Source organism: Oncorhynchus mykiss, chromosome 22, assembly GCF_057628025.1.
Source record: "Oncorhynchus mykiss isolate SJ-2025 chromosome 22, ASM5762802v1, whole genome shotgun sequence".
NCBI lineage: Eukaryota > Metazoa > Chordata > Actinopteri > Salmoniformes > Salmonidae > Oncorhynchus > Oncorhynchus mykiss.
This window is the reverse complement of record NC_143043.1, coordinates 47,594,562-47,608,630: the sequence shown is the minus strand read 5'-3', so window position 1 is coordinate 47,608,630 and position 14,069 is coordinate 47,594,562. Positions and strand designations below refer to the sequence as shown.

Below are 14,069 nucleotides of genomic sequence, written 5' to 3'. Positions count from 1 at the left end.
ACAAGAAATAAGACAAAAACTGAAAACTTGAGAGTATATAACTATTCACCCCCCCAAAGTCAATACTTTGTAAAGCCACATTTTGCAGCAATTACAGCTGCAAGTCTCTTGGGGTATGTCTCTATAAGCTTGGCACATCTAGCCATTGGGATTGTTGCCCATTCTTCAAAGCAAAACTGCTCCAGCTTCTTCAAGTTGGATTGGTTCCACTGTTTGACTAGGCCCTTCGAAGACATGTTAATGTTTTCCCTTAAACCACTCAAGTGTTGATTTAGCAGTATGCTTAGGGTCATTGTCCTGCTGGAAGGTGAACCTCAGTCCCAGTCTCAAATCTCTGGAAGACTGAAACATGTTTCCCTCAAGAATTTCCCTGTATTTAGCGCCGTCCATCATTCCTTCAATTCTTATCAGTTTCCCAGTCCCTGCTGATGAAAAACACCCCCACAGCATGATGGTGTTCTCAGGGTGATGAGAGGTGTTGGGTTTGCCTCAGACATAGCGTTTTCCTTGATGGCCACAAGCTCAGTTTTGGTCTCATCTGACCAGAGTACCTTCTTCCATATGTTTGGGGAGTCACCCACATGCCATTTGGCGAACAACAAACGTGTTTGCTTATTTTTTTTTTTAAGAAATTGCTTTTTTCTGGCCTCTCTACCTTAAAGCCCAGCTCTGTGGAGTGTATGGCTTAAAGTGTTTCTATGAACAGAACAGATACTCCAATCTCCTCTGTCGAGCTTTGCAGCTCCTTCAGGGTTATTTTTGGTCTCTTTGTTGCCTCTCTGATGAATGTCCTCCTTATTTGGTCTGTGAGTTTTGGTGGGCGGCACTCTCTTGGCAGGTTTGTTGTGGTGCCATATTCTTTCCATTCTTTAATAATGGATTTAATGGTGCTCAGTGGGATGTTCAAAGTTTCAGATATTTTTTTATAACCCAACCTTGATCTGTACTTCTCCACAACTTTGTCCCTGACCTGTTTAGAGAGCTCCTTGGTCTTCATGTTGCCACTTTCCTGGTGGTGCCCCTTGCTTAGTGATGTTGCAGACTCTGGGGCCTTTCAGAACGTCCTTTCACTTCCTCAATTTGGACTATTTTGTGTATGTACATTACATGAAATACAAATAAAAAACTATTTAAATTACAGGTCGTAATGCAACAAAATATGAAAAATGCCAAGGGGTGTGAATACTTTCGCAAACCTCTGTACTAGTCAACCTGGCTTGCTTAGCAATGTAGCTAGCTAGAGTTACAGCCCTTACCTTATGCATTGATTCAGTATGCTCCCTCTGTTAATGCAATTTCTCTTCTGACATCAAATCAAATGTTATTTGTCACATGCACTGAATACAACAGGTGTAAGACCTTAAAATTAAATGCTTATTTACTAGCCCTTAACCAACAATGCAGTTCAAGAAAGAGTTAAGAAAATATTTACTAAATAAACTAAAGTAATAAAATAAAATGAAAAAAGTAACACAATAAAATAACAATAACAAGGCTATATATAGGTGCTACCAGTACCGAGTCAATGTGCGGGGGTACAGGTTAGTCAAGGTAATAATCCACATTTGCGCTGACCGATGAATACAGTACAGTAAAAGTACAGTAATACAGTAAAAAGTAGCCAGGGGTGTGCGGGTGAACATTCTTGCATTCAACACCAACATCTTTGCTTGCGTTGACCTTTGCACATTCAAAAGAAAACACCATGCTTGCTAACCTGGTTAGCAACGTTAACGTTTTCAACACAACATTGTTTTTTTTCTACCAAGCTAAATAAATAAACTTTCAATCAGTACTGGGTGAATGAACAACAACAACAAAATATTCCTGTCATCTCCAGACTTTCCATTAAATAGAGTGTCAAGACAAATGTGTTCATGACAGGGTAAAACATAAAATCATGGGATCTGAAGGTCCTGGGTTCACCTCTCGGAGAATACATTTCAACCATTCTCTTTGACACCTCCATCCTTGTCCTGACACACACACACACCGGCCCGCACGTTGTGTGCTTATCTTTTTTCTATTAGGTGGCTCTTAAAAGAGCATTGTTAAGTGGCAATGGACGGGGACTGTGGTGTGTGTTCTACTGTGTGTGTCTTGTTACTACGGAGATGGTGGAGACTAAAGAGACCAACTCTCAATACTCAATGAATACATCATTGCTCTCATCAGTCAGATGCATTCCAACCCCACGGTACATCCCAGGGACACACTGCTTAATGGTAGGGTGGCGGATTGTGTGTCCCTGAAATGCATGCACCAGCTGATTGAGGGAGTGCAGGAACTTGTCTATGCACTTGTTTATATTCTGGTCCCAATGGAGACCACCACTGTCCCGGGAAATATTCAGATGACCACGTCAAACCACTTCTAAATCCGCACCTCTGCCACACCAGTGCCATCCCCTTGGTGTATCACATGTTGTTTTCACTGAGGTGGATGACTAGGATGTCAGAGGGAGAAACAGCACAGTCCCTCTGCTGGCGCAAAACACAGAGCAATTTGAGCCACTTCATGCCTTGCTCTCCAGGCTACCTAATGTGACAATCAATAATGTAAGTAAATAGTTAATGGGTAGGCTATATGTTGAGTATTTGTGTATTTTCCAGAAGCTTGTAAAAAGGTTTCCCCAGTTTTCTCCAAATTGTCTTAAATGGGTTTCTGTTTTTTCGCTTGCTTCTGTGTCACGCCCTGACCATAGAGAGATGTTTTATTTCTCTATTTGATTAGGTCATGGTGTGATGTGGGGTGGGCATTCTATGTTTTGTTTTCTATGTTTCTTTATTTCTATGTATTGGCCGGGTATGGTTCTCAATCAGGGACAGCTGTCTATCGTTGTCTCAGATTGGGAATCATATTTAGGTAGCCATTTTCCCTCCTTCAGTGTGGGTAGTTATCTTTGTTAGTGGCACTAATGTCCTGTTAAGCTTCATGGTCATTTTGTATTATTTATTGTTTTTGTTGGCGACATTATTAAAATAAAAATAAAATGTACCGTCACCACGCTGCTCTTTGGTCTACTTCTTACGACGCCCGTGACATAACTACCCACCACCAAAGGACCAAGCAGCGTGGTAAGGGGGACTGATGGACTTGGGAGGAAATCCTGGACGGTAAAGGACCCTGGAGGCAGGCTGGGGAATATCGCCGTCCCAAGGAGGACCTGGAGGCAGCAAAGACGGAACGGCATCGTTGCAAGGGAACACGGCTAGCAAGGAACCCCGAGAGGCAGCCTAAAAAATGGGTGGGGCACACGGGGAGTTTGGCTGAGTCAGGTTAGAAACCAACTACCCGTGCTTACCGTGGCGAGCGTCGTACTGGTCAGGCACCGTGTTATGCAGTGGAGCGCAGTGTGTCTCCAGTGCGCGTTCACAGCCCGGTGCGCTACCTTCCAGCTCCCTGTATCGGCCGGGCTAGAGTCGGCATCCATCCAGGTCGGAGGGTGCCGGCCCAGCACATCTGGCCGCCAGTATGTCTCTACGGCCCAGGATATCCTGCGCCGGCTCTGCGCACTGTGTCTCCGGTGCGTCTGCACAGCCCAGTGTGTCCTGTGCCTGCGCCCCGCACATGCCGGGCCAAAGTCACCATCCAGCCAGGACGGGTTGTGCAGGCTTTACGCTCGAGACCTCCAGTGCGCCTCCACGGCCAGTGTATCCTGTGCTCGCACCCAGAACAAAGCCTCCAGTGAGACAGAGCTGAGTAGTTGTTCACATCGCAATACATATTTGTTTTGGGCACGAAGCCTCCAGTGATGATCCATGGCAAGAAGCCTCCAGGGATGATTCATGGCGCGAAGCCTCCAGTGATGATCCATGGTGCGAAGCCTCCAGTGATGATCCATGGCAAAAAGCCTCCAGTGATGATCCATGGCAAGAAGCCTCCAGTGATGAGCCATGGCACGAAGCCTCCAGTGATGATCCATGGCAAGAAGCCTTCAGGGATGATCCATGGCACGAAGCCTCCAGTGATGATCCATGGCAAGAAGCCTCCAGTGATGATCCATGGCACGAAGCCTCCAGCGAGGAGTCATGGCACGAAGCCTCCAGCGACGGCCTCCAGTCCGGAGCCTCCAGCGACATCCTTCAGTACGGAGCCTCCAGCGACAGTCTCCAGTCCGGACCCTCCAGAGACGTCCTCCAGTCTGGAGCTTCCAGCGACGTCCTCCAGTCTGGAGCCTCCAGAGATGGTCTCCTGTCTCAGGCAGTGATGCAACCATGCTCTCGATGTTGCAGCTGTTGAACCTTTTGAGGATATCAGGACACATGCCAAATCTTTAAATTTCCTGACGGGGGAATAGGTTTTGTCGTGCCCTCTTCACCACTGTCTTGGTGCGTTTGGACCATTCTAGTTTGTTGTTGATGTGGACACCAAGGAACTTGAAGCTCTCATCCTGCTACACTACAGCAATGTCGATGAGAATGGGGTTGTGCTCAGTCCTCGTCTTCCTGTAGTCCACAATAATCTCCTTGGTTGGTTACATTGAGGGATAGGTTGTTATTCTGGCACCACCCGGCCAGGTCTCTGACCACCTCCCTATTGGCTGTCTCGTCGTTGTTGGTGATCAGGCCTACCACTGTTGTGTCTGCAAATGTAATGATGGTGTTGGAGTCATGCCTGGCCATGCAGTCGTGGGTGAACAGGGAGTGCAGGAGGGGACTGAGCACGCACCCCTGGGGAGCTCCAGTGTTGAGGATCAGCATGGCAGATATGTTGCTACCTACCCTCACCACCTGGGGGTGGCCCGTCAGGAAGTCCAGGATCCAGTTGCAGAGGGAGGTGTTTAGTCCCAGGTTCCTTGGCTTAGTGATGAGCTTTGAGGGTACTATGGTGTTGAACGCTGAGTTGTAGTCAATGAATAGCATTCTCACATAAGTGTTCCTTTTGTCCAGGTGGGAAAGGGCAGTGTGGAGTACAATAGAGATTGCATCATCTGTGGATCTGTTTGGGCGGTATGCAAATTGGAGTGGGTCTAGGGTTTATGGGATAATGGTGTTGATGTGAGCCATTACCAACCTTTCAAAGCATCATGGCTATGAACGTGAGTGCTACGTGTCTGTAGTCATTTAGGCAGGTTGCCTTTGTGTTCTTGGTCATAGGGACTATGGTGGTCTGCCTGAAACATGTTGGTATTACAGACTTAATCAAGGACATGTTGAAAATGTCAGTGAAGACACCTGGCAGTTGGTCAGCACATGCCCGAAGCACACGTCCTGATAATTCGTCTGGCCCCGCAGCCTTGTGTATGTTGACCTGTTAATAAAGGTCTTACTCACGTCGTCTACGGAGAGCGTGATCACACAGTCGTCCAGAAGAGCTAATGCTCTCATGCATGCCTCAGTGTTGCTTGCCTCGAAGCGAGCATAGAAGCGAGCATAGAAGTGATTTAGCTCGTCTGGTAGGCTCGTGTCACTGGGCAGCTCGCGGCTGTGCTTCCCTTTGTAGTCTGTAATAGTTTGCATAGTTTGCAAGCCCTGCCACATAAGACGAGCGTCAGAGCCGGTGTAGCATGATTCAATCTTAGCCCTGTATTGACGCTTTGCCTGTTTGATGGTTCGTCACAGGGCATAGCATGATTTCTTGTAAGCTTCAGGGTTAGAGTCCCGCACCTTGAAAGTGGCAGCTCTACCCTTTAACTCAGTGCGAATGTTGCCTGTAATCCAGTTAGAGCACTGATTATGCTTTTGGGTCCTACTGTCTCTGACAATGAATGGGCGACATAAACCTAAATAGAAACTGACAATTGTGCACAACTACAGGATTACTTACTAAAACTGTTGTTACACTAATGTTTTTTTATTTTGCTCTTACTGTAGTACTGTAGCCCACTCCTGACCAGTCCTGTTGTACACTGAGTGGTGCAATGGGCTAAGACACTGCATCAGCAGTGCAAGCTGTCTTGCTACATATGCTGGTTCAATACCTGGGCCCGGCCTTGACTGTCATCCATGAGATGACTGTAGTGTTTTTCTTTCTCTCCCACTAAAAACATAAATAATTCTAAATAACTAAATGGCTTTATTTAAAAATTAGTAACAATGACTCACCCCTTGTTCAAGAATGTCCCCCCCCCCTCGCTCATTTTACGTTATTTGAAAAACTAAATCTCCAAAATATTTGTATTTTTTAAACAAGGTGATTATTATTATTATTATTATTATTATTATATAAAATCCCCTTGGATATTCACAGATATACTCTTAATTTCTTATACACTGCTCAAAAAAATAAAGGGAACACTTAAACAACACAATGTAACTCCAAGTCAATCACACTTCTGTGAAATCAAACTGTCCACTTAGGAAGCAACACTGATTGACAATAAATGTCACAAGCTGTTGTGCAAATGGAATAGACAACAGGTGGAAATTATAGGCAATTAGCAAGACACCCCCAATAAAGGAGTGGTTCTGCAGGTGGGGACCACAGACCACTTCTCAGTTCCTATGCTTCCTGACTGATGTTTTGGTCACTTTTAAATGCTGGTGGTGCTTTCACTCTAGTGGTAGCATGAGACGGAGTCTACAACCCACACAAGTGGCTCAGGTAGTGCAGCTCATCCAGGATGGCACATCAATGTGAGCTGTGGCAAGAAGGTTTGCTGTGTCTGTCAGCGTAGTGTCCAGAGCATGGAAGCGCTACCAGGAGACAGGCCAGTACATCAGGAGACATGGAGGAGGCCGTAGGAGGGTAACAACCCAGCAGCAGGACCGCTACCTCCACCTTTGTGCAAGGAGGAGCACTGCCAGAGCCCTGAAAAATGACCTCCAGCAGGCCACAAATGTGCATGTATCTGCTCAAACAGAAACAGAAACAGGCTCCATGAGGGTGGTATGAGGGCCCGACGTCCACAGGTGGGGGTTGTGCTTACAGCCCAACACCGTGCAGGACGTTTGGCATTTGACAGAGAACACGAAGATTGGCAAATTTGCCACTGGCGCCCTGTGCTCTTCACAGATGAAAGCAGGTTCACACTGAGCACATGTGACAGACGTGACAGAGTCTGGAGACGCCGTGGAGAACGTTTTGCTGCCTGCAACATCCTCCAGCATGACCAGTTTGGCGGTGGGCTAGTCATGGTGTGGGATGTTGCAGGCAGCAAAACGTTCTCCACGGCGTCTCCAGACTCTGTCACGTCTGTCACATATGCTCAGTGTGAACCTGCTTTCATCTGTGAAGAGCACAGGGCACCAGTCCAGTCCAGGTCTGGGAGGAGATCCCTCAGGGGACCATCCGCCACCTCATCAGGAGAATGCCCAGGCATTGTAGGGAGGTCATACAGGCACGTGGAGGCCACACACACTACTGAGCCTCATTTTGACTTGTTTTAAGGACATTACATCAACGTTTGATCAGCTTGTAGTGTGGTTTTCCACTTTAATTTTGAGTGTGACTCCAAATCCGGACCTCAATGGGTTGATACATTTGATTTCCATTGATAATTTTTGCGTGATTTTGTTGTCAGCACATTCAACTATGTAAAGAAAAAAGTATTTAATAAGAATATTTCATTCATTCAGATCTAGGATGTGTTATTTTAGTGTTCCCTTCATTTTTTTGAGCAGTGTATATTGTATATTGGAGTAGCACACAATGGGATTGCCTTGCAGTTCTCCTGCTGTATCCACTGAAAGCGAGCGAGGTTCAAGGCACAAGGGAAAGGAGGAAGGGTGGAACTCCACCCTGATTAGCACAGTGTAACACTTTAAGGGGCATTGCAATAATAATGGCACTGACTAGGGAAACGTTCCTGCTGTTCTTGGTGCCAGTCTGCACGTTCATACCAAAACAATGTAACTAATGGCATATTTATGCTTTTGTTAATAAAATAATTATAAAAATACTCTTTCAAAATGCCGATGTGTATTTAGTTATGGATCCATAACAAATTACTATGGGAATAAATATCACTGAATTAAAGAAATATCCTCCAATGTAATTATTATCTATCTAATTATTGGCGGAGAGTCACGTCATATTTTTCGATATACTGTAGGCAACATGAGTCTCACCAGTGTTGAGTAATGTGCTGAAAAGCGTAGGTCTTGTAAATGTATAGAGCATATTGAAGTTAGAAGCAATAGCCTCCAACTATTTTAGCACAGTTTCACGTTATTCTTTGACAAGCATGGTGACTGGTCTTGATAAATCAATGCGATTTCTGTTTTGACTGAATCTCTGTTTGTGTACTGGTTTGACTACAATTATAGTGTAGAAATGTTATGATCTTTGTGCAACCTTTATTTAACTAGGCAAGTCAGTTAAGAACAAATTCTTATTTATAAGGACAGCCTACTCCTTCCTCCCCGTCAGGGAAATGAACCCCGGTCTCCCACGTGCCTGCACAACATAGGGATTCTTTAGCTAAATAGCCAAGTACTATAGCCTACTCCCGACCGTCATGTGGTACAGCGCCATATTTTCCATTCCATCTTAAAGGAAACTCAGAGGGTTTTTCATTTTTCTTGGAATAGAAACACCATAATATTAAGCAAATTAATATCAAACTATAAAAGTAATTGGAAAGGTAGATAAAAATGAATTGTGACATTGTGGTTACAATAAAGGATGTAAACAAGATGCTGTGTTTTTATTTATAGTACTGATGGACAGCTGGTGGCATTTTGAAAACAGGTTTTCAAACATTTTTAGCCCGATAAGCAGGACAATAGACTATTTATAGTCCGGCTACTGTAGGTGTGAACATCCCCCCTACCTGCAAAAAATGAGATTGCGACCAAAGAAAAAAGACAAAGTGGACATAGTTTTCATCAAACCAGCTTCTTTCTATGGTGCTACCCGTTCCAGGGTTAGGACCCCAAACACGAGAGGACTTTAAAATGAGTCGGAGGATCACAAAAACGAAAGGTATTTTTTTGGTTTCAGTGTATTTCTTTATTTAAAAAAAATGTATATAGCCCATCAATGTGTAGGCATACTGTGTAACAAAATCTATAATTAAATAAAGGTTCAATAAAAATAGATTGTGTACTAAAATTGTGAATATATTTTTGCAGAGCATACAAACATACCGACAACCATCCGTGGAGTTCAGTGGACAAAGAGCTGGACAACGGGCTGCACTGAAAAAAATGCATGGTTGCCAAGAAAGTGGTTAGTGTTGCTAGATTCTTAAAATGTGTACGCAGCATTTGTGTGTTGGAGTCATTTTTAATTCTTAATTGATCTACTGTTTCCATCATAGGTCACTGTAATCGATGGGGGCTCAGGGCGGTACCATTCTGCTCATCTGATGAAGGTGCACATGGATCAGATTCAAACTTTGAAGACCGAGATCGAGTCATTGAAGGCAGACCAGCAGAAAGAGAAACATTATCGGAGGGCAGAGATACAGGTGACAGCTGATGCATTGGCCCAGAGCCAGGCGGCATTGGCGGAGAATAACGTGTTGAAGTGGGAGATGAACGATCCATGCCAGGCACACCTGTTAGCTCTGGAACTCCACCTCCAACAGCCAGAGTCAACATACCTGGCGGGTTCATCATGTCGTTGGTTCACCCTGACATTTCCATTCATCTTCTGACAACAGAACTTGACCAACTGCTCACCAGGCACAGCTAGGGCCGTCCGGACCGTTATGCTGTTCTGCTATAGCCTAATAAACAGTTGACTTATATCTTCAGAATGCTGTATTATCCAAATGTAAAAGCATAAACAGTACAGTACCGTATTTCTTCATCAGCATCTTTATGCTTTTGTTCATAAAATAATGTTAAAAATACTCGTTCAAAATGCCAATATTTATTTAGTTATGGATCCATAACGAATTACTATGTGAATAAATATCACTGAATTACAGAAATATTGGAACAAAGTTGTCTAATGAAGGTAAACAAATTGTTGCTTACTGGAAAATACTTTTTTCACACAGACATGATCACGTTGTTCAGCGCCATTATGGCTACTGGCAGGTAGCTGGACAATAGACTTGCCTAGAAGGAGGGTAGGGGGATAATTCTATATTCAAATGCATTTCTTAGGTTGGCTGTGATTGGTTGCAAGGCAGCCCTTGCTGTCTCTGCCTGGCCGGTTCCCCTATTTCCACTGGGATTCTCTGCCTCTAACCCTATTACAGTGGCTGAGTCACTGGCTTACTGGTGCTCTTTCATGCCGTCCCTAGGAGGGGTGCATCACTTGAGTGGGTTGAGTCACTGATGTGATCTTCCTGTCTGGGTTGGCGCCCCCCATTGGGTTTTTCCGTGGCGGAGATCTTTGTGAGCTATACTCGGTCTTGTCTCAGGATGGTAAGTTGGTGGTTGAAGATATCCCTCTAGTGGTGTGGGGGCTGTGCTTTGGTAAAATTGGTGGGGTTATATCCTTCCTGTTTGGCCCTGTCCGGGGGTATCATTGGATGGGGCCTTAGTGTCTCCTGACCCCTCCTGTCTCAGCCTCCAGTATTTATGCTGCAGTAGTTTATGTGTCGGGGGGCTAGGGTCAGTTAGTTATATCTGGAGTACTTCTCCTGTCTTATCCGGTGTCCTGTTTTGAATTTAAGTATGCTCTCTCTAATTCTCTCTTTCTTTCTCTCTCTCAGAGGACCTGAGCCCTAGGACCATGCCTCAGGACTACCTGGCATGATGACTCCTTGCTGTCCCTAGTCCACCTGGCCGTGCTGCTGCTCCAGTTTCAACTGTTCTGCCTGCGGCGATGGAATCCTGACCTGTTCACCGGACGTGCTACCTGTCCCAGACCTATTATTTGACCATGCTGGTCATTTATGAACATTTGAACATCTTGGCCATGTTCTGTTATAATCTCCACCCGACACAGCCAGAAGAGGACTGGCCACCCCTCATAGCCTGGTTCCTCTCTAGGTTTCTTCCTAGGTTTTGGCCTTTCTAGGGAGTTTTTCCTAGCCAACGTGCTTCAACACCTGCATTGCTTGCTGTTTGGGGTTTTAGGCTGGGTTTCTGTACAGCACATTGAGATATCAGCTGAAATACATATGATTTTATTTGAATTTCAGTAAGATCCACCAGAGAACAGCACATTGAGATATCAGCTGAAATACATTTGATTTTATTTGAATTTCAGTTTAATCCACCAGAGAAGACAAAACAAATAATACAACAAAAAGTATTATTATTATGTATTATTATTATTATGTATCACATCCGACCATGATTGGGAGTCGCTTATGGCAGCGCACAATTGCCCCAGTGTTTCTCTCCCTCTAAAAACAGAAATAAAAAGTTTTGGCCTTTACAAAATTTTATTTTGGCCTTTATTCAGATTACAATCGCTTACTTTAGTTTTTTTGAAAACGAAATAACCTCCAAAATATCTTTATTATCAGGTTGATGGCACAGTCATATAGCCCTACATAAAGCTGAGTGACTGTTCTTGTCTATTAATGTTCTGTATTATGTCATGTTTCATGTTTTGTGACCCCAGGAGGAGTAGTTGCTGATTTCGGCACAGCTAATGGGGATTCTAATAAAATACCTCTCCCTCAACATCAACAAAACGAAGGAGCTGATTGTGGACGTCAGGGTTAGGGTTAGATTTGCGGGGCCGCAGTGGAGAGGTTGAAAAGCTTCAAGATCCTCGGCGCACACATCACTGACAACCTGAAATGGTCCTCCCACACAGACAGTGTAGTGAAGAAGGCGCAATAGTGCCTCTTCAATCTCAGGAGGATGAGGAAATTTTGCTTGGCCCCTAAGACCCTCACAAACGCACCATTGAGAGCATCCTGTCAGGCTGTATCACCACCTGGTACGGCAACTATACCGCCCACAACCGCAAGGTTCAATTTGATGTAGCATGAGATGTAGCATGAGAATATAAGACATATTTCATACAGCAGGACAAAAAGAGCATCACCGTGACAATGTAAGGGGCATATTTTGTTTGCAAGTCCAATTATAGTGATCTGTGTTTTTCTTTCGACAGCTGTGGTTTCGGAAGCATTCAAGTAAACAATGAAAGCAATTATGTTTTGTTCATATCTACTGGGCCTGAAAATAGCTAACTTTTATTTTTAATGATCTTGTTCGGGCATAAAACACTTGTTTATTGTCTGCGGTGACACTGCACCTCAGAGAAATCTGACTACATACATATTTCATAAATGATGAACCTATAGTTGGGTCTCCCCAAGCGATGAGAGAACTAACTAGATGGAGTCTTCAAGTCCCCATGCGATGGCACACAAACAATGTTCAATAGAACCCATACAGCATGGAATATACAAACGCTATATAGACAAACAATTGGTATTAAATTGGTTGTGCTTGAGATGCCTACTTAGTGAAATGTGCAAAATATCTGTCACTGAAAGTTTCAAACATGTTGCAAGTCAATACTGGAAAGGCTCACCCCACGTGTTGAAGAGGCGGGACTTCCTGCAGCTGTATACTACTTCCTGTTGACACTGCTCTGACCTGGCCACGAGGGCCATCAGTTGTTCAGGTGAGGCGCTGTAGTTAAACTTCATCATGTAGGGCTTCTGTAGTGTAGAACCCTGGACCCTGACTGGATCTGTGCTGTTGTGGGTCACTACTGTCCACACCTTGTTCTCTACAACACGGAGCAGATAAAAAACAGGTTTTAGTTTAGTTTTTTTGGACACTTGTCTGTAAAAAGGCACAGAGTCAGAATCTGAAAGCACAGTACATTGAGGAGTGATTTGAATATGATTATGCATGATCCTGTACCAAGCTGGGAGGTAGTTACATATTTGACAGTCCCCTTAATTACCAGTCAGTCTCGGTGAACCTCACTAGAGTGCATTGTGATTTTACAGATATGAAGTGGTCTAATGTGGCTGCTTCCCAAATAAAGGCACAAAGGGAAAAGGAAAATGCATGTAATCCAGAATGTTCTGACCTTAAATGAAGCCCCTGAATACTATAGGATGAAGATCTACGAGATATACTGAGATTGATTATCACAATACTGTTGGATTATCATCAACGGCAATCCGATTAAATACATAATTCTGTCTGTAAACCTAGATTAGTCTGACAAAAAGATCCTAAAGGCCATCAGTTTAAAAATGTATGTAGGGTAGAGGGCCAGGGTGGCAGCTCACCTGTCATGTTGCAGTAGACCTGTGTGGGCCCCAGAGGACCACTGCCATCTGGATCAATGGAGAAGAGGCCTGAGGAGCTGCCAGTCAGCCGGTAGGCCTCACATGATGCCTCATAGATGGCTACAGAGGAACACAGGGAAACATCATGACTCATAGATGGCTACAGAGGAACACAGGGAAACATCATGCCTCATAGATGGCTACAGAGGAACACAGGGAAACATAATGACTCAGATGGCTACAGAGGAACACAGGGAAACATGACGTCTCATAGATGGCTACAGAGGAACACAGGGAAACACCATGCCTCATAGATGGCTACACGTTGATGTATGGCTACATGTATGGCATGTATGGCATGGCTACACCATGCCTCATAGATGGCTACAGATAGCACACGTGTGAGGGGAGAATGAGAATACTATGACAAATGTAATAAAATATGTTACTAAAATAAAATAGCTTGCAGGAACTTCAGAGTTAGATAATGGGGTGGTGTATATTCCTATCAGAGTTTGATAATGGGCGGTTAAGAGCGATGAGCCAGTAACCGAAAGGTCGCTGGTTCGAATCCCCGAGCCTACTATAAGTCGCTCTGGATAAAAGCGGCTGCTTAATGATGTAAATGAAAACAATTGGGGTGGAGTATCAGGCTCTGATAACGAGGTGGTGTATATTCCTATCAGAGTTTGAGGGTACATATTGATAACGGGGTAGTGCATATTGATTACGGGGTGGTGCATATTGATTACAGGGTGGTGCATATTGATTACAGGGTGGTGCATATTGATTACGGGGTGGTGCATATTGATTACGGGGTGGTGCATATTGATTACGGGGTGGTGCATATTGATTACAGGGTGGTGCATATTGATTACAGGGTGGTGCATATTGATTACAGGGTGGTGAATATTGATTACAGGGTGGTGCATATTGATTACAGGGTGGTGCATATTGATTACAGGGGGGTGCATATTGATTACAGGGGGGTGCATATAAGTGTCAAAGAGAG

General features: G+C 44.4%; 1 protein-coding gene across 1 annotated transcript in view; it reads right to left on the bottom strand.

Annotated features, from left to right (window-relative positions):
- Positions 1–14,069, bottom strand: part of LOC110501889 (contactin-associated protein-like 5) — a 128,754-nt gene that overhangs the window by 23,434 nt on the left and 91,251 nt on the right. The window contains exons 12-13 of the mRNA XM_021579744.3: positions 13,058–13,177; positions 12,343–12,543 (exon numbers count right to left, since the gene is read on the bottom strand). Coding sequence (XP_021435419.1) covers positions 12,343–12,543; positions 13,058–13,177 — 321 coding nt within the window. The remainder of the gene's footprint in view (positions 1–12,342; positions 12,544–13,057; positions 13,178–14,069) is intronic.